Source organism: Triturus cristatus, chromosome 4_1 (assembly GCF_964204655.1).
Source record: "Triturus cristatus chromosome 4_1, aTriCri1.1, whole genome shotgun sequence".
Taxonomy (NCBI): Eukaryota; Metazoa; Chordata; class Amphibia; order Caudata; family Salamandridae; genus Triturus; species Triturus cristatus.
The window spans coordinates 441,955,014-441,980,840 of record NC_140585.1 but is presented as its reverse complement, the minus strand read 5'-3'; the positions used below and the strand labels follow the sequence as shown (position 1 = coordinate 441,980,840).

General features: G+C 41.3%; 1 protein-coding gene across 2 annotated transcripts in view; it reads right to left on the bottom strand.

Moving 5' to 3' along the window:
* Nucleotides 1–25,827, bottom strand: part of DYRK4 (dual specificity tyrosine phosphorylation regulated kinase 4) — an 827,849-nt gene that overhangs the window by 389,505 nt on the left and 412,517 nt on the right. For both annotated transcript variants that reach the window (XM_085652599.1, XM_085652598.1), the window contains exon 6: nt 19,369–19,509. In XM_085652599.1, coding sequence (XP_085508725.1) covers nt 19,369–19,509 — 141 coding nt within the window. The remainder of the gene's footprint in view (nt 1–19,368; nt 19,510–25,827) is intronic.

Below are 25,827 nucleotides of genomic sequence, written 5' to 3'. Positions count from 1 at the left end.
CCCTGTAAATATTGTCCAGTGCCAATTGGCACAGTGTATATTGTGTGATTACTATTCTAATGTGTTTTATGATAATACAAAGGCTATTTTTGATATAACCTTGTAAGGAGTTCCTTTTGTGGTGTGCCTAGTATGTTGTTGCTGTGTGTGTTGCGCAAACGCTTTACACATTGCCACCGGGAAAACCCTTACTGCTCATGCCAAGCTACCAAGGGGGTGAGCAGGGGTTATCTTTGGCGTGTAACTCCCTTGCCCTGCTTAGAGTGGTGGTCTCTGCCTGGCTTTGGCGCAAGCCTTAGCCAACCAGAGATACAATTTCTAACAACTAGTATGTCGTCGCTGATGCTCAATGGTCCGGGTAGGCCCTGCAGGACTTTCTTCACGATATTCTGGAACACCTGAGCTGCGCTGGAAATTCCAAAGTTCAGGCGAGTGCACTGCCACAGTCTGGCATGTGTTGATAAAGTGGTGATCGGCGAGAGTTCGGATGCAGTGGAATCTAGTGGTAGCCTAGGCTGAGGTCCATCTTCAAGAACCCTTTGGAACCTGACAACTCCCTGATTATGTTGTATATGGTTGTTGTCAGATGTCTTTCATGCTTGATCGCGAGGTTCGGTACTCTCATGTCTACCCAGATCTGCACTGCGTCTGCGTGCTAGGGCTTCTTTGCCATCACGATTGAAGACACCCACGTTGTGTGACTTTTCACCCGTTCTATGATGTCAGCCTTCTCAAAGAGTCTCAACTCCAATCCTACCTTGGGTCGGAGGTGGAAAGTTATGCGGTGGTGCCAAAGGGCAAAGCGAGCCAATGATTCGTCGATGTGAAGATGTATGGTGGGACCAGAGAGGCAACCTATCCCGGTGAATGAACAGGGGTGTGAAGTCTTGTAGGAGGTGGTCTAAGCTTTGCTCATGGACACTGAATGCATATTGTACGAAGTTAACATCTTGTGCAGTGCAGCAGCTAAGGGGAAGTTCTAACCCCTACAGTGACACGTACACTTAGGCTCTCTTCCGGGTGGATTCATGGGCAAGGTCTGTATGAAACATGTCAGGTAGCAGTAGAAGGGAGTGCTTGCTGAACGCGTACACTTGAACGCAGGTGTGCCAGAGCATTGTGGGGTCCGGTAAGTTATGGTAGACATCTTCGGCCATGAGGTTGATCGACACCCCAGTGTCAATTAGGGTGGAGATTATGTGGTTCTGCACTTCCACCTGGCACATGGGGGCGGGCTGACAACTCACTTGGAGGGTTTCCAGGGTCCTGACTATGGGGAGGACTGCTACGTCATCCTCATCTATGTCCGTGTCAGACGGGATGTCCCTGGTAGCTTCACCGTGCAGATGGCTTTTCGTGGGGGTTTGGGCCGTCGCCCCTGTGAGGATAGGCAGATGTTTGCCAAAATGGTTGGATTTGCCACATGTGCTGCACATCTTTCCATTCGCTAGGCAGTCACCCGTGTGAGGGTAAGACCCACTACACCATTCACAGGAGCAGGACGATGATCCTTGTTTGGCGAGGCTCAGTGGGTGCTTGGCAGGCTCACGTCTGTCCCAGTGTATTTTCTTTTGACTAGCATTGATGGGTCCCTCTTTGACAGAAACTTAAGAGGCCAGGTCCATATGGGCTGCACAGGCTTTGGAGAGTTCCTTTGAACGACCCAAGGTCTGCATGTCCCTCATTGACATGTTGGGCTCCTGGAGGATTTTTTCTCTAAGCTTGGTGGATGCGCACCCCTGGATGAATTGAGCGCGTCATTCATTGTCTTCTGGGGCTTATGCAGGACAGAGCCCTGCCCCTTGGCTGCTGACGAAGGAGAGCTGCGGCGAGAAACAGGAGCAGGCCGCACACCTGCATTCCCACCAGAGGGGAGGATTCAGGGATCTCAGCCATGGGCGCCAGCTCTGCTGAAGTGCTGCTGTCTGGATTGTGAAGGCCCGTGGTGAGTGGCCAAGCAGACAGGTGATGGGGGAGGCACGTGTAGAGAAAGTAGCCCCCTCGTCGCCAGTGTATAAAGTTTGTATAAAGGCCCCACTCTCAGCATACATGTAAAACCACGCTGACACTGCAATTTTACTTTCTAGACTAACTACGCCAGGCTCTCGGGTCATTTATAAACTACATCTGGCCGTACGCCAGACGATACCATTATAGTCACGCACATTGGGTTGGACCACAAGTCACCCCTATGCGTTTGGTGTCACTCCAGCCTATTGCGACACTACAGGTACTTTGTATGTCATCACTTGTGCACAAACCTTTACTCAAACCTCTCTACCTCTGGATTTTTTCCGGTACTGTGCGTGGCAATAGGATTCAGGAACAAACCACTGATCAAAATGTGAATGACAGGCCAACTGATGTAGGGGGAACACAAAAGGCTGATCTAGGCTTGTGTTTATGATTTGTTTCAAACATGAGGCATGCAAGACAGCTAATGCTGGTTCTATAGCAAACCTAAAAACATTCACTGTTTCTGGAGTTTAAAATGAAATACATACATAAAGAGGGAAATCCCAGTCACATAAATGTTTCATAATAGAAAAGCGCATGATGTATTTACTCTGGATTCTTCCCAGTACTGTGCGTGGCAATAGGATTCAAGAACAAACCACTGATCAAAATATGATAGACAGGCCAATGGATGTAGAGGGCAGACAGAAGGCTTGTCTAGGCATGTGTTTTATGATTTTTTAAGCATAACGCTGTTTCTATGTGAAAAGAAATGTTCATGCTTCTCTTACCAGTGTTTCACTATTTCTAGAGTTTAAAATTAAACATAGTCAGGGAAATCCCAGTCACAGAAACATTTTATAATAGAAAAGCGGAAGATGCATTTATAGCTGAGAAAATTTTATTGCGAGCCTTCTGCTCTATCCTTTTGTTTGGAGCTACATAGGCTGTAGGGGCCCTGTTTGACTCACAAAGAAAATCTCTGTGTATGTTCCTCGCTGTGGAGAGGATACTGAAGGCAGCTGAATTCTCCATGGCTCTTCAAACAAACACCTGCCAGAACGATGGAACCGTGGCCCATGTGTTCCTCCATGCTGCTTGCAGATGGGAAACGATTTGGCAATGTACTATAACGGTAAAGGCTGCTCTGCTTTACAGAGGCCATGGACATGTTGCTGCTGGGCACAGGAACAGGTAACACCCCCATACATGGCATGAAGGCAGTGGCATAACGAAACCTGAGTGGGCCCCCCTGCAATGTACATGGAGGGAGCCACACAACTCACCACTTTGCCCCACTGCCCAAAAATCTGGTATATTTTTAAGAGAAACCGCCAACATTTAATGAAATGCCTTTATATTGCCTAGCTCAAAGTTTGAATAAGAAAGTGAGAAAATCTCTTCACATATAAGCTACTCCATTTGTAACATTATTGATAAGAGCAGATTATTTTTCTGAAACAGCAATCAGAAAATGCCAAGGAGCTGGCCTATTGCCTCAGGAACTGCCTATCGCTGAAGAAGGAATTACAACTGCATAGGGTCTGGATTATAATTGACATTGATGGAAAATAACTTGAAACTTTGAAAGACAATCCCAAACCTTCAATTTCAGACTCAACTGACAATATACATGAGTAGTACACAAGATATAACTCAGTAACTTGCCAGCTCCAAGAGAAATAAACTGGTGTGAATTATCTGCATGGCACACACTTGCGTCTGCCAGGGGGTGTGTATGATAATAACCACTCTATAGTATTTAAAATGAACTGAGGAAGCAATTTCAATTTCTACCATCATGGCTTTATTAGTTAGCATGACAAAAGCAGGCAGGCAAACAAGGCTGAAGATGGAAATTGCTTGGATGCTTCAGAACATTGATGCATACGTTTGTCTGTATTTATCATTTCTGTAGTGTAAACAATGCTAATTACATGATTTAAGGTCCACATATTATAGACAAGAGCAAACAACACCATGAATAACACCTCATGTAGGATAAAACCAAACCATATCAGCAAGTACCTAATGACAGAATCTATACTATCTGCAGCCGGTGAAGCAAAGGAAAAAGTGCAAATACTATCAAAGTGCATAATAAAACAATCAGCAATCCAGCAATATACACAACCCAAGTGTGTCTTGTAAAACAATCCTTTCTTCTTGCATCAAGGTGAAAACACTTTCAAAGTGCATGATAAAAACAAGTCCAGCAGTATGCAGAAATGAAGCCAGATTGGTCAAACAATTCCCCCTTTGGTTTGTGCATGACGGCGCAAATATTTCAAAGTGACTGGTCAAACAATAACATGCACAGCAGCATTCAAAAATCAAACCAGTTTAATCAAACTATGGCCCTTTGGTTTGGGCATAAAGGTGTAAATATGTCACAGTGACTGACTTTTTAAACAATAACAAGTACAGCAAGCAGCTGCATAAAAAGATCCATGTACTGTACCCTTCCCAGGCACACAGACATCTAGCGCAGAGTCACTACCCCTGCGCAACACTGCACATATACCTGAAGTTGGCCACACTCCAGTGACACAGGGCAAAAAGGACCTGTTCACTACTACTGATCACTACACAGTATGCTGCCCTCATCTCCCTTGTGCTGCTTAACTCCTGGTGAAGGCGGTAGCCTTCTACCACTATGAGGGTAACACTTTGGGTGCCCCTCCCGGTCCAACAAGATCGCATTACATGAGACAGGCCAATGTCGTAGTACAACCACATGATCTGTGCTCACCAATGAGAAAAGAATCAGCACTAGGAATTCAGACAACAGTACAGTAGCAGTAGAGCTCTCAGGGCAGGGGTACTCGTCTTAAAACATGCAGAGGACTTTTCCACTATATATCTATATATCTAGATGATCTCCGCCGCCCAATCCAAATGCGCTGAAGGAACGGATACGGACCCAGAACTTTGTGCAAAGACTTTATTTGCTTATAAACCCAGCACTGCCTTCATGACACGTTTCGGCCTCCAAGAGGCCTTGATCACATGACGCCATGAGGAGTGATCTTGTTTTTGAAGTGACAGTGTTAAAGCATGTGACAGTCGGAACAAAGTGAAATAGACATAGAGAAAGTATACATACCAAGATTATGGTAGCGTTACGAGCAGCAGAAATCATGTATTATGTGCAAATATGCCAATAAATACATAACAAATGTCCATTAATTCATGAACATTTCTTAAAACTTCCATTTAGTTAAAAACAATGTCGTAAATGACCACCGGTAACATCAAAATCAATAGTCCATGTCCATCAGTCATTGTTTTTGTTTTTCAGAGAGGATGATACCCAAGTGGGTATACAAACCTGCTATATTCTATGCAACATTTCAACAGTTAATTAAAAACCCGTTTGGAGGGGGCGTGGCTTGGACGCCGTCTAAAATGGCCGCCTGAACCCAGAGCTCCGCCGTGCCGAGACGGAACCTTTGTTGCTTGCGACGTTGTCACTGCTTCTCCATCGTGCTCTCCGTGTGTTCCTGGGAGCGGAACATGTTGTGCATCTGGTGAGCCCATGGTGAACTTTTCGCCTACCTAAAATGCGTCATTTTTTTCCGTGTCGTTTGAACGCCTCAGCGCGGTCGCCATTTTGAGATCGGTGCGCAGCCTGTGTGGAGTTTGTGCGTTCAGCATTGACGCTGGTTCTTTATTACCGCAATTTTATTTTTTTCTATCTATGCTGCGCTCATGGGGGAAGCGGATTATTCCTGTTTTGCAAGCACTCTGATTACTAGTGTGTATCTTTTGTTATGCTTCCCCCAAGTGAAGTAATATCAAAATGCTGGTCAGCTATACACGGTCTGAGCGAGAGGCTATTGGAATGTTACAATGCACCTCAAATTCTTTTTGTAATTCCAAATAATGAAGATTCTGTGGGCCATCACAGGAATTCCTTCTATTTCATGCACACGTCAATGAAAGTGTGGCGCAGTTATTGACTATGATGACCATCTGAGTCTGGGCTTTGCTCTGTTGGATCAAGTCTTTATTACTTTTCCACTTTCCATCAATTTTACCTGGCAGCTTCTGTGATTGGTGTCTGGCACGCATTTGGTAAAGCCAAAAGAGCTTCTGCGCTTTTTCCACTATTTTATTTTTGTCACATTTTTGCAATTGCTCATTGCGTTCCCTTTTTACGCCATTTGGTCAATGGTGTAATGCTTATGGGTCGCCTACGTATCTATACGACCTCCAAATTTTTCTTGGCCTTTCCTACAGGATTAGCGTGTTTTTAGTCTACCCTACATGTGATGTCTCTCATTATTTTTTCTGGTCGTCAACTTCATGCACATACTTTGTTGTTTCTCTCAACTCAACTGTGATAATTTCATCGCTTTGTTTATTGTGCTTGGGACTGTGTTCTACGGATTGCCTGCCATTGTATTTTCTACTCAGTTGGTTTTTTCTGGCACAAGGTTTTTCTTTACCCCATTTTTTGATCACTAGGGTACCTATGGGGAAATTACGTACTCCTAAATTCGTCTTTGTGCCCTCGAAGAGCTCTCCTACGACATTATCTTCCTCTTCTTCATTAGTTGACTCTTCTTCTACCTCAGACCAGATGGCGGCAGCAGCTCCTGACCGTTCCTCTTTGCATCAACCAACTTCAAACAAGTCTTCTCCCTCTACTGCATCATCAAAGCGCTTGAAACAGAACTCCCCCCCTCCTCCAGACAAACCGTCTCCTCCTATTTCCATGGAGCTACTGTTGGAGGAAATACGTGCTTTACGTGCGTTTGTGGAGGAGACCAATACTAAAATGCAACTTTTTGAAGCAAAATGGTCAACTATGGACAGTAGAGTGTCCTCTGTGGAGCAACAGGTCACGGAGATCCAAGTCAATTCTCGACGTATTGCCTCTCTAAAAAAATCTGTTCTAGCCCTCCAACAACACACTGGGGACTTAGAAAATAGAAATAGGAGAAATAATCTACGTATTTATGGGCTGACGGAGTCTCTAGAGGGAGATGATCCTGTCTCGTTTTTCTCCTTTCTGCTGAAACTTTTGGATATCTCTCCTACCACTTCCTTAACTATCCAAAGAGATCACAGGCTTGGTCCTCGTTCATCATCTTCAACTAAGCCACGAGGAGTCATCATTCTTTTTCTGAAATTCACTGATCTCCTTCTGGTCCTTTCTGCAGCTAGAGCTAAACGCCAAGTTTCATGGTTGGGCCAGAGAGTATTCTTCTCTCAAGATGTCTCTGCCGCTACTGCTGTGAGAAGGAAGGAGTTTTTGAATCTTCGGGCTCCTCTACGCTCTCTTGGTGCCAGATATGGTTTATTTCATCCTTCTATCTTCAAAGTTACCCACCAAAATCAAACCTGGACTTTCCATGATCCTGCTGAACTCAAGAACTTTATTCATATTCAGACTAATGCTGGCATGGATATCTCCACTTCTGCCAATGGCTGATTATTTAATTTTCCCTTTTTTCTTGCAGGTTCTCCAGATATTGTTCTTGCATTGGCTTCTGTTTGTTGTAATGTTGGCTTGTCTTTGACTGGTCTTTAAGTCCATTCTTGTTATTATTCTCATTTTATTTACTGGATTATATTTCCTTTTCACGCATTTTTGTCTTTTTTTTATTGTTATTTCCTTCATTATAACTGTTTATATTACCTATCTTCCTTACCTAGATCGACTGGTGTGTTCCTCTTCACTCCACATGGTTTGTCCTATTCATCTTCTGTCCTGATTCGGTTTGTTCTCCTGGCTTTGGGAAGTCAATCTTGTTGAATCCTTCCACAACCCCATCATCCTTTTTATGTCCCCCTCAGGTATGTAACTTTCAGTCATCCTTTTTGGATATGTACTGTCTCTTCTTGTACTTTTTTCTTCTTGTATTTCCCCTTCTTTCCTTTCCCTTTTGTTTCACTTGTTATTTATTTTTGCCTCTCCTTTACTTGTACTCCTATTCTGTTTTTCTATTTTTCTTCTTTCATTTACTTTCATTCTTCCTTTATTTATATCCTTATCCTATCTTTTTAATGTTATTGTCTCAGTTTTGCATTTTTTATTTTTCTCTTTCCTTACCTTAACTCAGTCTTCTTATCTTGATTCTATTTTCTTCCACTTTTTGCAATTCCCTTCCTTTTTATCTGTTGCTGTAGGTATTGTTTCTGTTAATGATGCCCAGTGTTTAAATTCAGAGTAATTTCCTGGAATGTAAAAGGTTTTAACAATCCTATTAAACGTCAGAGGATTCTCTCCCACCTTGCTTCATATAGCCCTGACATAGTTCTCTTACAAGAGACTCACCTCTCTGAGGCTGAATCTCTCAAGTTAAAGCGTGGTTGGGTGGGTACGGTTTTATTTTCTCCTTCTGCTAATAAGAAGAATGGTGTTGTTATTTTGTGTCACAAAAAGTTAAAATGTAAAGTTTTATGACAGGAAACAGATTCTGATGGTAGATGGATATTAGCTAAGTTATCAATTAATTCAATTCCTCTGACTGTATTTAATGTTTATGGTCCTACACTACCCGATCTATTTTTCTGGCCCTCAATTACGAGCAAATGTATTCAACATAAAGATGACCTCTTCATTCTAGGTGGTGACTGTAACCAGATTGTAGACCCTTTTCTAGACCGTAAGTCATCGGTTTGGTTCCTACCTCACAAATCTCACAAACAATTTCTAGATACTATCTCTCAGGCACATCTCACTGACTCTTGGAGACTCTCAAACCCTGACACCCTTGACTATTTCTTTTTTTCTCCTCCTCATTCATCTTTCTCTCGCCTTGACTATATTTTTCTTTCTCTCTCTTTATCACAAAATCTACTATCTTCTTCTATTGAACCTATACTCATTTCGGACCATGCCCCTATTGTAACGGATCTTGACTTCCTTCCTCCGCGTCCCAAACCTTCTCGTTGGCGATTTAACAATTCTCGTCTTACTGATCCTTTTTTCTCCTCTTCCTTTCGATCTTTTGTTACGGATTTTTTCCTGGTAAATGATGCTTGTAGCATTTCCCCCCATCTTCTCTGGGACTCTTTTAAAGCCACAGCTCTGAGGTTTGTTATTGACTTTGTTTCCAAGAAGAAGAAACGTTTTCTTCAAAAGCAGAAAACTATATTAGCCCATATTAAATCTTTGGAACATATGTTCTACTCTTCCCCTAATAATTCCGTCTCTCTGGATCTTACTCGTGCCAAGCTCGAATTCAATAAAATTACTACTAATAATGCTTCATCGATGCTTCTTCGTAGTAGTGCTTGTTACTATGGCAGACGCAATAAGGCAGGGAAGCTTTTAGCTAACTACCTTAAATCACGCAAAGAGCGCTCTTTTATTGATTCTATTTATTCTTCTGACAATATTTTACTACATAAGGACCAGGATATTCTTGATCAATTCCAGCTATTTTATCGTACTCTTTACACGCCGGAGTCTTCTCCCTCTCCCCCTCTCATCCAAGCTTACTTTGACAAACTTCCTAAACCCTCGACCTCTCATCTTAATTTCTCAGACCTGAAAGTTGATCTCTCTTTACATGAAATCTCTGCGGCGTTGAATATTCTTAACAAAGGTAAAACCCCAGGTACTGATGATTTTTCAGTTGAATTCTATTTGCACTTTTCTGACCTTTTACTTCTCAAACTCCTTTCTCTCTTTCAATCGTTTTGTTTGTTGGGTAAGGCAGAGGGTACTTTTCAAGAAGCCACCATTTGTCTTAGTCCTAATGATGGTCGCGATCCCAAATTCTGCAAGAACTATCGTCCGATCTCTTTAGTAAATGTAGACTATAAGTTGTTTGCTAAAGTACTGGCTTTACGCTTAGACCCCCTAATGCCTCATCTTATTGGTAAGGAGCAATGTGGTTTTGTTAAAGGTCGGCTTACCTCTGATAATTCTCGTCTCTTTCTCAATGTTCTAAATAAGGTTTCATCTCTCTCTATTCCCTTAGCGGCTATTTCTGTTGACGCAGAGAAAGCCTTTGATAGAGTTGATTGGTCTTTTCTATTTGCTTCATTGCATTGGCATGGTTTTGGTCCTCATTTCATCTCTCTTATTTCTCTGTTGTATTCTTCCCCTAAAGCTTCGGTTCTGGTCAATGGTCAGGTCTCCTCATATTTTTCTCTTCAGCGGGGTGTTCGTCAAGGTTGCCCCTTATCTCCCTTACTTTTTGTTCTCGCCCTTGAACCCTTTTTGTCTTCTATTCGTAGTAACGATTCCATTTTCAGGTTTTCCTTATGGCGATAATCAATTGAAACTCTCTGCATATGCGGATGATATTCTTCTCTTCGTTTCTGCTCCAGAAACCACCATTCCCCCTCTTCTGTCTGAATTTGATTCTTTCTCACAGGTCTCGGGATATAAAATCAATTCAGATAAAACTGAGATTCTTCCCCTTACAAAATTTTGCACCCCTCATGCCTTTTCCCCTACAGGCTTTGCTTGGAATAGCTCCAAAATTAAATATTTAGGAATATGGTTTACCAATTCTATTTCCTCTTCCATTACCCTAAACATGTCTGCGGTTTTATCTCGAATTGAACGATTATTTTCTTCCTGGAACCCCCTTTTTCTTTCGTGGTGGGGGCGAATGGATTCAATCAAGATGATGATATCCCCCATTTTAATTTACATTTTCTCCATGTTACCCGTTCCCATTCCCGCAATTTATTTTAAGCGTATTGATTCTTGTTTGTCAAGATTTCTTTGGAACAAAAAGAAATCTAGAATCTCTTTAGCACAGCTTCGTAAATCCAAATCCAATGGTGGTGTCAATTTCCCAGACTTTCGTCTCTATCATAAATCATTTTCTTTTCGGCAGGCGTCTAGATGGCTCGCCTCAGTTCCTTCTCCTTTCGCTCCTCTTTGGCTTCGCATTGAACAAATATTGTCGTTACCCTTTTCTTTTGGAGAGATCATACGCTTCTCTGCCATGTCCCCGCACGCGTCATTTCCTTTATTTAAACACATCTCTTCCCTGTTAAAGCCTTTTTTCAATCCTATACCTATTACTCTGGAATCTTTTTTGGGTTCCACTGTCTGGTATAATTCGCTCATCCTTATAAATAATAGGCCCATCTTTTGGAAATCTTGGAGGTCTTTGGGCATCATATGGGTGAATCAGTTTTTTGCCGGAGCCTCTCCTTGTTCCTTTCCCCAATTTCAGATGTCCTTCCATTGTCCTCGTTCCTTTTTCCAAAAGTTTGTTTCTCTGATGACGCTCATCCTTGATATTTTTTATTCTCTTCCTGCCTCCCCTTCCTCTATCTCCCAAGCTCCTTTTCTTCAAATTCTTTCAACTCTTCCCAAAGCCTCTCTCATTTATAAATTATTTTCCTCTCCTAATCCAGATCGCCTCAAATCTAAAGTGGAGCTATCTTGGGAGGCGGATTTGGGTTGTGTTTGGTCCGTTGACCTTTGGGATAATCTTTGGTCCAGATCTTTAAAAATTTCTCGTTCTGCCTCTCTCACTCAATCTCTATTTTACCTGTATCATAAACTATACTTCTCTCCACTTTCTCTTGCTCGTTTTTCTTCTTCCTCTTCTGAGTCTAATTGTTGGACTTGTTCGGCCCCTAACGCTAACCTCTTTCATCTTTTATTCTTATGTCCTTCTGTTTCTTGTTTCTGGAAAAATGTTTGGTTTTACATCTCTCGCATTTTCACACTCTCATCCCAGTACTCAATTTCTACCCTTTTTCTAGGCAGTTTATCTGATTCTATCGATCTTCCTCTACACTCTCGAGGTCTTTTTGACCTTATGCTTGCTCTCGCCTTTCAACACATTTCCTCTAACTGGAAATCCCTCACAAAATTATCCATCCGCTACTGGTGGAACTCTCTATGTCACTGTCACAGGCTTGATACCGCTTTTGCCTCCTCCTCTAATCCTACACATAATAGGGATCTTTTCTGGTTACCTCTTACCTCATACTTAGATCGGATGGTCCGGAAGAATGTATCACATATTACTTCGGAAAATTTTGAACCGCCTTGAGGAAATTACTTCTTCTTCTGATTTATTAACAGTACAGGATTTATTTATTTACTGTTATAGTTGTTCTTCTAAATTGCATTTTGATTGTTCTTCTGCCTACTGCACCCATTCTTTAGTGCATAATTTTATATTTTTACAATATGTTATCACCATTTTTCTTTTCTCCCCCCTTTTATTTCTTTATTGGCTTCCTATCCCTTCCCTTTTTCTCGTTTTTCCTTAAAAACTGTATAAAAATGCTTTTGCTTGCTTTATATGATATTAGCTTGTTTATTGTTATTTAACCTTTATTGCTTATTTCTTATCCCTCCGCTGATATCTCTGTATTAACTTTTTTTTTTTCTGGAATAAAGCTTTTCAAACAAAAAAAAACAAAAAAAAAACGTTTGGACATTTTTAAAATGCACATTAAATACATGAACATTTAAAATTAACAAATTGGTCTTGCAGTTGTATGTAGCCAACTACCGAGCTTATATACCAACCAATACCATAGGTACTTCATATTATAACTCAAGTGAGTACTATTGATATAGAATACCAGATGGAACTATCGGTCAGCCTGATATCTAAGTGCACTTTAAATATTTAAAACATTTATTGTCTCCATAAATAATAAAAAATATTATTTGTGCTAATAGACAAGTAATTTAGAAAGATCCAGTAAACTTGTCTACTGGCTGCTAAACAACAGCAACCTTAGGATGTCAAGGGTTGACCTGGCTGAAAATGATTACCTCACCAATTGGGAGACTCTGTCAGCCTAAATGCTGAGTGGATTTCCGTCTCTAACTATAGCTGCAATCGAAGATAAAGGAACAAGCCCTAATGGGCTACGGCTCTATGTTACTCTAGGAAAATATATATATATATATATATATATATACATATATATATATATATATATATCCATATAAATATATATTTCTCTCTCTCTCTCTATATATATATATATATATATATATATATATATATATATATATATATATATATATAACGCCACACTTTCAATTCCAAAAGTATTCACGGACACCAAGGAGATTTGCAGTTTAGAGTTGGTTTATTAAACTGCAGACACAACGCGTTTCAGCTTTCGCCTTGTTCACGCTTACCGCAAAGTTTTTTTCATTAAAGTTAAATACATTTAATTGTTCACAAAACAAACAACAGACTCATCAAAGACTCAGTCATAAATGAATGAGAAAGCGATTGGTAACATGGCGGCCATCTTAGCACTGTTCTAATTATAATGCAGTAAATGATAATCAGCAGCAAATAACTTTTAAACCATGAGTAAGGCAAAGTAAAGCAAGAGCCAAATTATGTATTTACAATTTATGCAATAATGCTTCAATATTCGCATGCGGTGTATATCCTGACAGACAGCCTTCAGTTTATCGGAACTGTGCTGCTATATATATATATATATATATATATATTTAGAAGCAAAAAGAAAGTAGCCGCACTCTTCCTGGATGTAAATTCATAAGTTTAATGACCTTGTCTCAACCAACGCGTTTCGAACTCAACGGTTCCTGATCACGGTTTTTACAAACCGTGATTTACATCCAGGAAGAGTGCGGCTACTTTCTTTTTGCTTCTAAAAATACTCGTGAGGCTGTCCTACCTCACGGCCGGCACCAGCTTTCCCAGTGCTCCCCCCGCAAGGGCGTTTTGTTGGATTTCATATATATATATATATATACGCCGTGTCTTGCTGGATAACACAATTTTAATTGTCAGCTGCTGGACGCGTTTCGCCTGACCTGCAGGCTTGTTCACCAACAGTCTACAATAAAGTTCATCACCATTTTGAACACAGAAGGGTCCTGTCACATGATTGAAACTACCACAATAGTGTGTTAGATGACAGACTCGTAGTCTTAACAAACTAAACTCTTAAATGCATTGATATAACTGCTTACAAAAATACAGATTAATTAACAAATGCATTTTAAACAGGTTATACATCTTATTGTCCTCGTTTGTATTATTTAATTTAATCTTGTTATCATGTGAATGCCACAAGAAAAAACGAGAATAGAAATTTTGTATAGTTAGTGTCTCCACCCTTGCACAAATATTCAAAGTTATGAACTTTGTTTCGCAGAATGAATAAAGACAGTAAGTAACATGTGGTGTAGGTACTGTTAGTATCTTGGGAGCCAGAGGCACCTTTGGCAAAACAATTAGTCTGGAGCCCAGCTTTCACATCATCCACTGGCTCTAAACAAAGATTCCGCCACATGAGGCTGAAGGTCTTCTGGGCTATTTTGTGAGGAATGTGTGATCTTAGGAGGGTGAATACATTGCACGTATGTAAAGGCACAGTTAACACCAACTAACATGAAATGTTCAGTACTGCCACTATTTGAATTCTGTTTACACCACTGGGGCATGTCGATGTAAAAGCACTTAAAATACTTATAATGCGTCTCTTACTATGTACAGCTGAAACACTTCACAGTTGCCCAGAAGCTCTGCAAATTCCAAAACTGCATCAATTAGTTGACCAATTTGTTCATCAGGCAACGAGCCAGTGGCAAGAGACATGTTTACACTGCACTCATGACCCGCCCTGCCCCACCCTACATGACGGTGCACAGATTGCGCACCAAATGTTAACGTGCTGCTGTGCGCTGCGTGATCCCAGCCTCTGTATCTGAGGTCGAGGGCCTGTTTTAATAATGGCCTGCCGCCTGTACACAGAGCCAGCCTTTGCAGTGCATGGGCGGTAGGTCATTATCATTATTTAAATGCTCCTCTGCTTCGGAGACTGTGTCCAGCAATGCGTGTGGTGGCACTGACTAGTTGATATTTCAAGCCAGTCTGCAATGTGCTGAGGGGGCCCCCTGGACCTTGGGCCCCCAAGCGCCGCGGGGGCTGCGGGGCCTATGTTACGTTCCTGCATGAAAGGGGTGCTTAGTGACATGTAAATTAGCACTGCTTAACGCCTCCAGCGAGCACCAGACATAATCACAATTTGTAGTCAGCATTGAAGCATCAGCATGAACGCATGTATGCTAAAATTAATCAAAATAACGTGCCTACAGCACGGTGCATAAGAATGCAGTCCGTATAATAACGTCAAGTTTCGGTCATTTGAATCTGGTGCTCATGTAAAGTGCTCCAATACCTTCAGGTCGAATTCGCACTATATAAATCTACAAACAAATATATATATAGCAGAGCCCCTACCACCACACTGTTCAACACAAGCACACTTCCCAGTGAACTATTTGCATTCACTTCCTCGAGGTTTGCCTGTTTCACCCAACCCAGAACATCTCACTGTCTGAAGGTTGAAACTCTGGATTAATTATTTTCTCCTCCGTATAGATGACTCTCTCGAGGTCGGTGGTCTCGCTATCATGCTTGCGTGTGGGCCGTATTTACAGTGCCGGAAGCGTTTCATACACATTAGGGTAAAAACTACGCCCTATTTCCAGAATTGCCTGTCAACAGTCAGTTGAACAAGACTGAACCGCTTTTTATACATCTTAAATATAGAATTTAAGTAAGGACTACCGTACGTGTAAATATGTTGTGTAAGTTTTACACACTTGACAAACTGCTCGTGTGAAAGGGCAAGTCCTATGAAGGCCATCTTGAATAAGGTGGAACCGTGAGTTTCGAATAAAGTTGTAATAAAAAAACAAAGCCAAGGTTTTAACATTCAGATGAATGACAGATTTGAGGTTGTGGCGAAGATGTGGATCGGTAGTAGAAATAAAGAAAATGTACCTATGCAAAGCGCAGCCTGTAACATGCAGGTTAACAATCCATATTGTAGGCAGGGAGCTCAATATCTGCTTTTGTTGCACCGTTTTAGCATGACCACCTGCATTCATGGTATTCACCCTTATGTGTGTGTGTGGGAGGGGCTGCAATGCCTCTTTCCTTCTTACAAAGAAAAATTTCAACAAGCCCAATCCCCTTCAAACGGAAGCCCAAACCTAACAAATATCTTACCAAAAAATAGTCCAACTCACAGTGTAGATCGAAAAGTGCAAAAAAAGCTAAAGAAACACAAGCAAAGACGCGGTAGGCATGGCATGGGTCAGAACTAAACCAACTGTGGCATTAAGAGAAGGTGGGAGAGAAGAATGCTATCGTAAAATCTAAGCAGCTATGGCACCAAAGCTGAGCACAGGCAGGAGGTAACAGAGTAGGAATTCAAGATAAAATTGGCCCCCAAAGATCAGATAAAGTACTATAGCGTAATGAGACAGTACTAAGTGCCTGCTGCCTGGGAGGAACAGATAAGAAAAAGGAGGGACAAAGAGGCAGGCCTGACAACTAGCAAGCAAGGATTTTTAAATGACACTGCAACAAACAAACCGAAAGCAGGGGGGTGGCTTTAAGCCCACAAGACAAGTTACAACAGGTCTCAAATGCTCTACCTAAAAAAGGAACACCAGCAAGAGTGTTATGATAATGTATAAAAGTGGTAAACTGCAATAACAGTCAACATTTTTGACAGTGATTCCACATTTAGAGATCTAGCAGACATCAGTACCCATGCTGTGAGTGTTAATCAAGGTCAGGCCCTTTTGGTAGCCCATATATGATGAGAGAGGGGATTTCCTCATACCTCTTTAGTTACACTCAATTATCTACAATGACAGGCAGATAGACTTTAAGAAAGGAGTATTCTTTACTACTTTTCTAGTGCGACCCTGACATGTGTGAGAATACATTACCAAGATAATATATGATGGAAGACAGAAAATTCATTGTCTACTGTTATTAAGTGTGTGACTACAGGATTGGTCCCCCACTGGTGTGACTATTAGTCTTGAACCCTGTAAAAATAAGGTAATTAGTTGCAGGAGTTAGTCATGCTGACTGCTGTTTTTCACCCAAGCTATGTGTGATATTTTGCAGCAAGTGAAACACAGGTTGATTACTATGGAATTTAACTATCTTATTTCTTTTAAAATACTTTTGGGTGAATAAAAAGACAGAATGAACAACAAGACAAGCATGATATCATGATAAATTCGACTAGAATTATAACATTGTTTTATTGTCCACTGGTAAAAAATAACCTACAAGACTGTGAGAGTTACGACCTATTCATAACTGCATTTATGTGTGAGGAGGTAGGACAGGCTTTAGGGGTACCTGTGTGGCCCTGATGAAGGCCTTAGACCCTCTTTTAGGGATCTTGGAATGACTGAAACGTGTTGGCAAATTATTGTTTGGAAGGATGTCTGTGACATAAGTTCACTGTATCATGCTTAAGTTTATTTTTAATCCTGTCCTGTGTAACCACTAAATAAAGGTGTTGCCTTGGGTTTATACAGAGGTTGTTCCATTCATTTAGATGTACTCCTGATATACCTTGGGAGTTTAAGACCACCAGGTTGGGATTACATTTACATGGTGGGGTGGACAAGCCAATGATGAGGAATGTAACGATTATATGGTTGAGACTTATCCGCCTAAATCTTTGTCTTTTCTTTCCCATGGGAAAAGATCTGTTATTTTAGTGAGGATAAAGAGGAGACAAACTGCTGCACTTTTTGCATGTTCAGCACTCAGAAGACTCACAATCCTCTATGACCCTGAATATCCTCTCTTTCTCTGCAGCTGCATATGGTTACTGAGGTGAATCCAAGGGTCTCCTCTAGTGTTGCCATCTGCCAGTGCCTCAACCCTCTCAATCCAGCAAGCTGAAAACATGATCAAACACAGACCTGGGTCCTAGCTAAATGTCTACGCAGCCACCTTCACCTTAACCCAATCACAAGTCCTCTAGGTTTTAAAAGTCCTATGAGCCCAGGTTAACCTCCAGCAGCACTCCATTACTTACTTTAGGATCATTAGAAACATAAATCGGGGTGGGGGAAAGTTAGTTCCTCAGTTTAGTTCACAATAGTTAGGAGCCAGCAATCATAAAATTGGGGCTGGCCATCTTAATGTCAGATTTTCCTCAGAATCTCTCACTGCACAGTCCAATATCGTTTAAACAATTCTGTCATCCACCAAGAAACCTAGAGATTATTCCTGTGTCCTTTTGTAATTTTGCCAGTATTTTCTACTACATCTGTACATCGATGGGAATAGAGTAACTTTTATGTACAGGGAACAGGAATTCCTTCATAGATGGGTTTAGTGTCAGGCATGGCCAGATATAGAATCAGATTGCAGCATACGTTTATTTCTACTGCCAGATTTTCTCCATGGAGTCTCTTGGAGGTTTTATCTGAGTAATAATGTATTTTAATCTCAAACTGTTAAATAAAGACAAAAAATGGATTAAGGTATATTTTTAACAAAATAGGAGAAGGGATGGAGCATGTGGTACTGAAAGGAAATTTCAACCTTCTAAAAGGTATTTATAAAGGAAAATGCCTTCTTTTCTCCAAGGGTGGCAAAGGCAATCTTGTTATCCATTGCCAGTGTAGAAATAGACTCACTGCTGCAGCCGAGGCTAAAGCCTCATAGACGCAATTGGCTCTGGGTTTATTTAGAGAAAGGCAGTCAAATACTATTCAATCAGGATGGTAGAGGACATTGACCCCGCCATCCCGAGGGACCTCTACCCACCATATTTAAAGTTGCTGTCAGTCCTGTGGACAGCTCTAAATATTGGAAGGAACTGCTATGTGGCGGTTCCTGTCATTGTTGCAAAGGTATGAAAGAAGGCTTTGTCAAGCAGGATGGCAGTCCAGGGAACCTTTACAAAGTTTAGCATTTTCCTAAAACAATCTCCGCAAAAGTCAAATGAATGGCCCTCACACCATGGGGGTGTTCTTCTATGGTGTGGGAGGTCATAACTTTTTTTCATACTGTCCCTCACTCCTAAACCTGGTGGTGATTGATAGCAAAGAATAGCCATCTCACCGCGCAATCTAAATAGAACAGGCAGTTGGTTGGCTAACCTCCAACGGCGCATACTTGGTCAGGCAGTCGGAGGAGTATGTCAGTGATGGAGCTGGAGTAGGCTCCATCGTCAACATACTTTCGGTCTGCCTGCATAGAAATGATGCAGGCATTCTGACTGTTTAGCGACGAGGGTACTCTGTCACCTTTGTGACTGAGTATCCTCTCCCCAAAACATTAACTCAGCCCCTCTATCATCACTTGGAGCAGCTGGTGACTGAGACACAGTGCCATTCCAGTGCCTACAAAACACAAACTTAGCCCAGGGTAGTTGTTAGATGAAAAAATGTACTAGGCTGTAGAGCTTTCAGATTCAGAAGAACAGTGTCAATCAAAACTAATCCGACCCCAAAATGTCTATAAAAGGTTTATTATTGTTTTTATTAGGATGTATGTATGAGTACAATTTTGTGTAAAAACAAAACAGATCGAATTTATTTTCAGATTAGCTTATTGTCTTGTTAAGGAAAAATACTTTTCGTCCATATGAAAGTATTTCTATCTGTAGACATATGGTAAAGACAGCGTAGCTTACCCCAGTAGTTCAAAGGATATACAGAGATGGTCACGGAAGTAAAAGTATTCTTTCATGCGTACAATATTGTGACTGCCATCCTTGTCTTTTCTTCGTAGCAGTTCTAAAATTTTAATTTCCATTAAAGCCTGGTGATGAAACCTATATCATTAACAAAAACAGTAATTTATTGAAACAAATTACGTTAGATGATTTTTATAAGCATTTGTTTAAATACATGTTGCAATCTTTATTTCAAAAACATGTTTGTGGGTCATTTTGTTTGTTCAAACACAAAACATACTTGGAAACATTAAGTGAAACCTGGCATGATACAGCAAACATTCAAATGTTTTATACATTTTTAGATACACATCGTTGATTTATTTACAATATGTGGAAAGTATACCAACATATTTTAAATAAACTGGGTTAGCAAGTCAACCCAGAAAAAAGCAAACTTCTGAATGCTTTCCTAGCTAGAAAAATAGATAAATCAATATGTATTTTCCATGGAAGAGGTCGAGCAGGGCCATTATGGACATCTAGGTAGTAGCATGTTTCAAATTGACTATGGGGGACAACCAGGAAGACATTCTTTACCTGTTGGGAATGTTTGGATTTACACTTCCCTACATATCCTCTGAGTTACATAAGTTAAATAAGTACAGCATAAAGGTCTGGGTGAGAGTATCTTGTCAACCAAGACGACTAAGGGCCTTATTTAAATCTCTGCGGATGGAATACTCCTTCATAAACGTATTAAGATCTTCATTGGATATAATGAGATCGTAATACGGCGGAGAAGATATCTGTCATGTTTGTGACGGAGTATTCCCCTTCGCCAAGATCTAAATCAGACCCAATATCTCCATGACAACTTTAGAGAAAAATGCTCTTGAAGTATCAGTCATTCAACAATTCAGATTTGGCATTGCTAGACCTGTCAGCCTTAGGGTGGTCTACCCCCAAATGTTTTGCCTTCTTCCTCCATTTTTGCTGATCTAGTTTTTGCTGGCCTTAAGCCTATGCAGACTTTACCATTGCTAACCAGTGCTAATGTGCTCCGTCCTTAAACCATGGTAACATTGGCTCATCTCCAATTTACATATTTAATTTACTTGTAATTCCCTAGTAACGTGGTATTACATGGACCCAGGGCCTGTAAATTAAATGCTAGTAGTGGGACTGCAGCACTGCTTATGCCACCCACTTAAGTTGCCATTTAACCATGTCTCAGGCCAGTCATTGCACAGCCTGTGTGTGCAGTTCACACTGTCATGTAATTCTGGCAAAATAAACCTTTTGCTGGGCCCAAACTGTCCCTTTTTGTACATATAAGTCACCCGTAAGGAAGACCCTTGGCAAGCCAGAGGGCATGGTGCAATGTATTTAAAAGGCAGGGCACATACTTTAGAGTTTTACGTATCCTGGTAGTGAAACACTCTCAAATTAATTTGTCACTACTGCAAGGCCCATCTATCCCATAGGATAACATTGGGATTAGCTTTTATAAGTGTGATTTCCAAATGGAAAGAGATAAACCCTTCAAGTTTGGTGCCTCTGCACCCACAATTTAAATCCAAACGTTTTGGGAAGTCGGCTTTTAAATTGAAACTCGGAAAATGACACTATTAGAAAGTTGCCATTTTCTTGCTTTAGCCATTTGATGCCTTCAGCCTGACCCTGATCACATGGCTGGGGATAGTTGGCAGTTAATTAGTGGAAGCCTGATGCCCCCATACGGATTTCTGGAGGGTAGCATGCCCAGTAGTCACACAGTCGTCATGGTTCCCCACATAAAGGTTCCAGGGACGGATACTAGGTATTGGGTCAAGTAGAGACCCATGAGGACAGTGTGACTACAGGGCAAGCTACCCTTCCGAGATCCCTATGGGGCATCAGGCGTCCACCAATTAAGTGGACCCACCTCTGTGAACTATATTACGGTATTGTACTAGATAACCAGCCATCCCTTCCCAAAGGGTACTAATAGGGACTCACTTGATAAAAGCCACCACATTGGGGTACATGGCAGAAACTAGTTGATAAAATTTAGGGCTAGAAAGTGACAATAACTCCTTTAAACACATCTTCCTCAGGTTTTAATCTTGCCAGATGGACTCCGGAATAAACACTGATATGGTACTGCCTAGGCAATTTTAACCACCACTGTATATAGATCGGACATCCTTATTCTTTGAAAACTGTTCTCTTGTAAGGAAAAAAGTTGGAGCATGCCCGATCCTCAGAGAATCGGGAGAAACTTGATGATGAAGCATGTCACTGAATAACATTCAGTGAGTGAGAGTTCCTTTTAAGAAAAAGTTTTTTTTTCCTAGAACAAGTGGCACACGCTAATTTAGGGTTTGCTTGTGTCTTCACCCTGCAAGCAATTGAGTTTGCTGTTTGAGAAGGGTTTCACGCCCTCAATCAGTAAGCCAATTTATTAAAGGCATTTTATTTTAAATAGTGGAGGAGCCCTATTTGAAGTATTGACAAATAATTTTGATTGATGGTTATTCATCCTTGGTTTGCACACAGTTACAATATTTACAGGTATAATTTTATTAGTTTGTTTCTTTTAAGCTGTGTAAGTACACATTATATATTAAAGATCATATTGTATAGTAATATTACGCATGCCAGCTGTTTTACTGATTCCTTATTAGAGTAATACCTCACGGCTAACTGCGGGTATCTGGAGGCTATTTCAACCAAATGTTATTATAATTGTACCTACGACAGACATTACCCCTTCATTATTGGCTTTTGCGTTCTGAAAGTACTCAGCTCGCCTTTACCTTCGACAAGCAATGAGTCCCATCCTCCAATTTATTTAGACTGTAAAACACTCCTCAAAGGTGATCACCTGTAGTAAAGAGTAAACTCAGATGGACAATGCAGTTGGACATACTGAGTTAGGAAGAGAGCTACACTCTACTGGTATTTACGGTTTGAGGAAGAACATTGTATATTAAACTACACTGTAAAATAGAAATAGAAAGTGCCAATCAGAAGAGAACTGATAGCAATAGTGAATAATTTGGAGAGAGACACTGAGATTGAAAACACTGGAGAGTTAAGAATTTTGATTTACAGTTACAATACTTGGAACTATCACAACTTTTTTAATCTTAGACACATTTGAAAACACTTGTAACTATATGCCATTTATCTCTAAAGTATAAATGAATGGGTGAGACAATATAATATTGTTATAGCTCAATGTATAGTTGTTGGTGTAGTAAAGCCAGAAAATATGTACAAAGCTTTGCAAGAAATAATAGGGGACATTCATATAGTAGCTGAGAACCTTAATGACAGAACCCAAACAATGAAAGTGATAGGATAAGGAACAACATACTTTGAAGATAAATATATGCCTACAGTATTGAGCTGAAGCAAGAATAACCAATTTGAACATTAAGGGCTTGATTTAGAGTTAAGCAGATAGGGTACTCTGTCACAAAGGTGATGGCGTCCATGTCTGCAAAACATTTGGGTGCATATTTGCAAGGACAGTGTGCCACAGAGGCTTCACTTTTTCTGACACTCTGGTGGCTCAATGCCCTGCTCCATTTACAAGGCGGCGCCCAGCCACTTTGTATGGCTTAATGCCGCCTTGTAATTATAGCCCTCCTCGCCGCATTTTTCTGTGGCAAACGGACGTGCAATGGGTGTTGTGTGGGTATTCCCACGCAACAACCATTGCTTCTTGACACTGCCCCAGATATACAAGGATCTGTAAATTTTAGGCAGCGCCAAAAACTAACGCCTTTGAAAAGGAGGCATTAGAATGGTGCAACGAGGAGAAAAACGTTTATTTCACCTTGTTTTTTGCTCTTTCTAACTGTGCTGCATTCTGCAATATAACGAACATGAACATTTAAATAATTATCTCTCACTCAGGGAAAATACACCCTGGGTTTGAGGATAATTAGTTATTTGTTTTTCAAAAACAAGCTCCAACTTTGGAAGTTTGCTTTTCAAAAACAAAGGGACCCATTAGGATGGTGGGCGGATAGCCCCTGCCGAGCCAGCGGTGGCTACCGCTGGCCCGGCGGGGGCGATCCGCCTGCCATCCTTGCCTGATTGACCCCCCCGCCATATTAGTATGGGTGGGGGGTCTGCGGCGGACGGAAAGACCATAAGCCACTCTTCCGCCGGTCGACTCGTCGACTGGGAGGAAAAAAGGCATGATATGGTGGCAGTGTCTGCAAGACACCGCAATCCATTTCATGATGTTGGCAGAGATGTGCCTTTCCATGGCGGCATTGCCACCATAGAAAGGCATGCGGTTTCTGCTTTTGGGGGCCCGCTGCGGGCCCCCAGAGTGTTGGGGGGTCTGTGGGGTGCACATGGGGGTACCTATGGTACCCCTACATTGGCATGGACAAGGTGGCAGGCACCGCGTGGTGCCTGTCACCTTGTGCATGACAATGCACAACGTGCATCCACAGCATTGTGGCGGGCGGTGCTGTGATCACAGCCCGCTACAATGTTGTGGATGGGAGATGCCACCGCCACAGTGGCTGTGGCATCCAAATGGCCACAGCGGGACCGCCGCACCTCTGGCGGACGGTACCGTTCACCGTTACGGTGGCGGGCGGACTTTCCGCACACCATCATAATAGGCCCCATATTGTTTGGTGAATGGTGTCAAAACCAACAACGACCGTCCACCAAACTTTTAGTACCTTCAGAGGAACCATCTGGTGGCTGAGGGAAACTAGAAAGAATCGGAGAGCCTTATGAAAAGGCAGATAGTTCTGAATTTTCCTATGCTCCATAGGCAAGATTTCTTGATCTGAGACACAAAAATGAAGAGAATGCATTGGTCACAAAGTGTGACCCGAAGAGTAGCATTTTAGAAAACAAAACACAGACTTCTTCCCATAAAAGATTCTCGCATCACAAAAAAGTATCTGAAGTGAACCCTAGTCAATGGCTAAACAATGCATAGATGAACAACCGAGAAATGATGGACCTGGTTCATGTTTCTGCCTTGCCTCACAACTAAATTCTGCACATGATGAAGGCCCATTAGCATATAAATAAAAAAGGAAGTCTAAATAAACACTCCTGCAATAGTAAAGCCTGGAATGTATGCAGGAGGCACCCGCAGATGTGTGATGGATTTTGGGAGGGAAAATTAGAATCGACCTCATAACTGCTTTGACATGCGTTTTCGAGAGACCTCCCTGTTAATTACTGCACATAAAAAACAATGCTAGCAGGAGGGGTCTGTGCAGCCATCATACAGTCTGGACACAAAGCTGTATCCCAACATTTCATATTATTGCCTGTAACAGGCAGTCAACCTTGATCCCACTGAATCTCTGGAAAGTGTGCCACATCCTTTGCCTGATGAACAAGTATTTTAATGCAATAGGTCTTGCATTACTGAAAGTTTGAGCTATTGGCATTGCAATATTATTTGCAATGCCAATAGCTGAAACTTTCAGTAATGCGAGACCTATTTCACTGCAAATGCTTGTTCTACATGTAAATATGGAGTGATGTCCAATTAACCAGAGGATGGGAAGTTTCCCACAGAAAATCAAGTTAGTTTCTTGAGCTGCCAAGCCCCTTTGTTTTTGCTAATAAAGCTCATTTATTATGTTTTTTTAGCTCCTTCATCAGAAGTTACAGAAGAAAAAACACCCTTAAGAAAGAGAAAACATGTTTCACCGCAAACAGGCAGACTGCAAAACAGCCCCTGTTTTTTAAGAGTAGGAGCGTATTATGAAGATAAAAGTGTGACGAAATGAAGGGAATGCTAACAAATGCTTAAGGCTCCTTTATTAAGTATAATATTAAAAGGTGCAGCATTTTGGGTTTGGAAATGCAAATCAGTACAGATTGCTTTAGAATGTAACAAGTCTATTTTTCCTTCTAAATCAACCTGTCCCAGGCGAGGAAGCCATATGCAGCATTGGTAGGCCATCAAGAGATTATAGTTATGAGTAGTATTGCAAAATATAAATTGCGTCCATCAATGTAGCTGGAGGGCTGGAAAAGTGACATTACAAGACTAATTTAAAAAGTTGTTAGGGAGACTGCTATGTCCCTGGAATAATCTTTCCACCTATGTCTGTGCGTTATTTGAAATTATTATCTGTGGAGACACCTTTTATGCCAGGAAATCGTTTGGGACTGCAGTTTGTTTGCATTCTGTTAAAAAGAGCACATGTAGCAGGTGACAACACAAATAACTGTGTAGTGCTTAAAGTAACATTTTAGGTCGGGTTTCCTTGAATTTGGAAGAGAAGGGCACTAACACACCCTTACAAACAAGAACGCATGCTTTATTGTACGCAGCACACACAAAAATGCCGAAGCAGTTTGTTTGCGTTCAGTTAAAAAGAGCAATGCGGAGAATGTGAAAAGAAAAACAATTAAATTTAGTCCGTGTTTAATTTGAGCCAGCGCCTGGCACCGGCACTTGATCATCAACACCGGCGCTTCAGCAGCAGT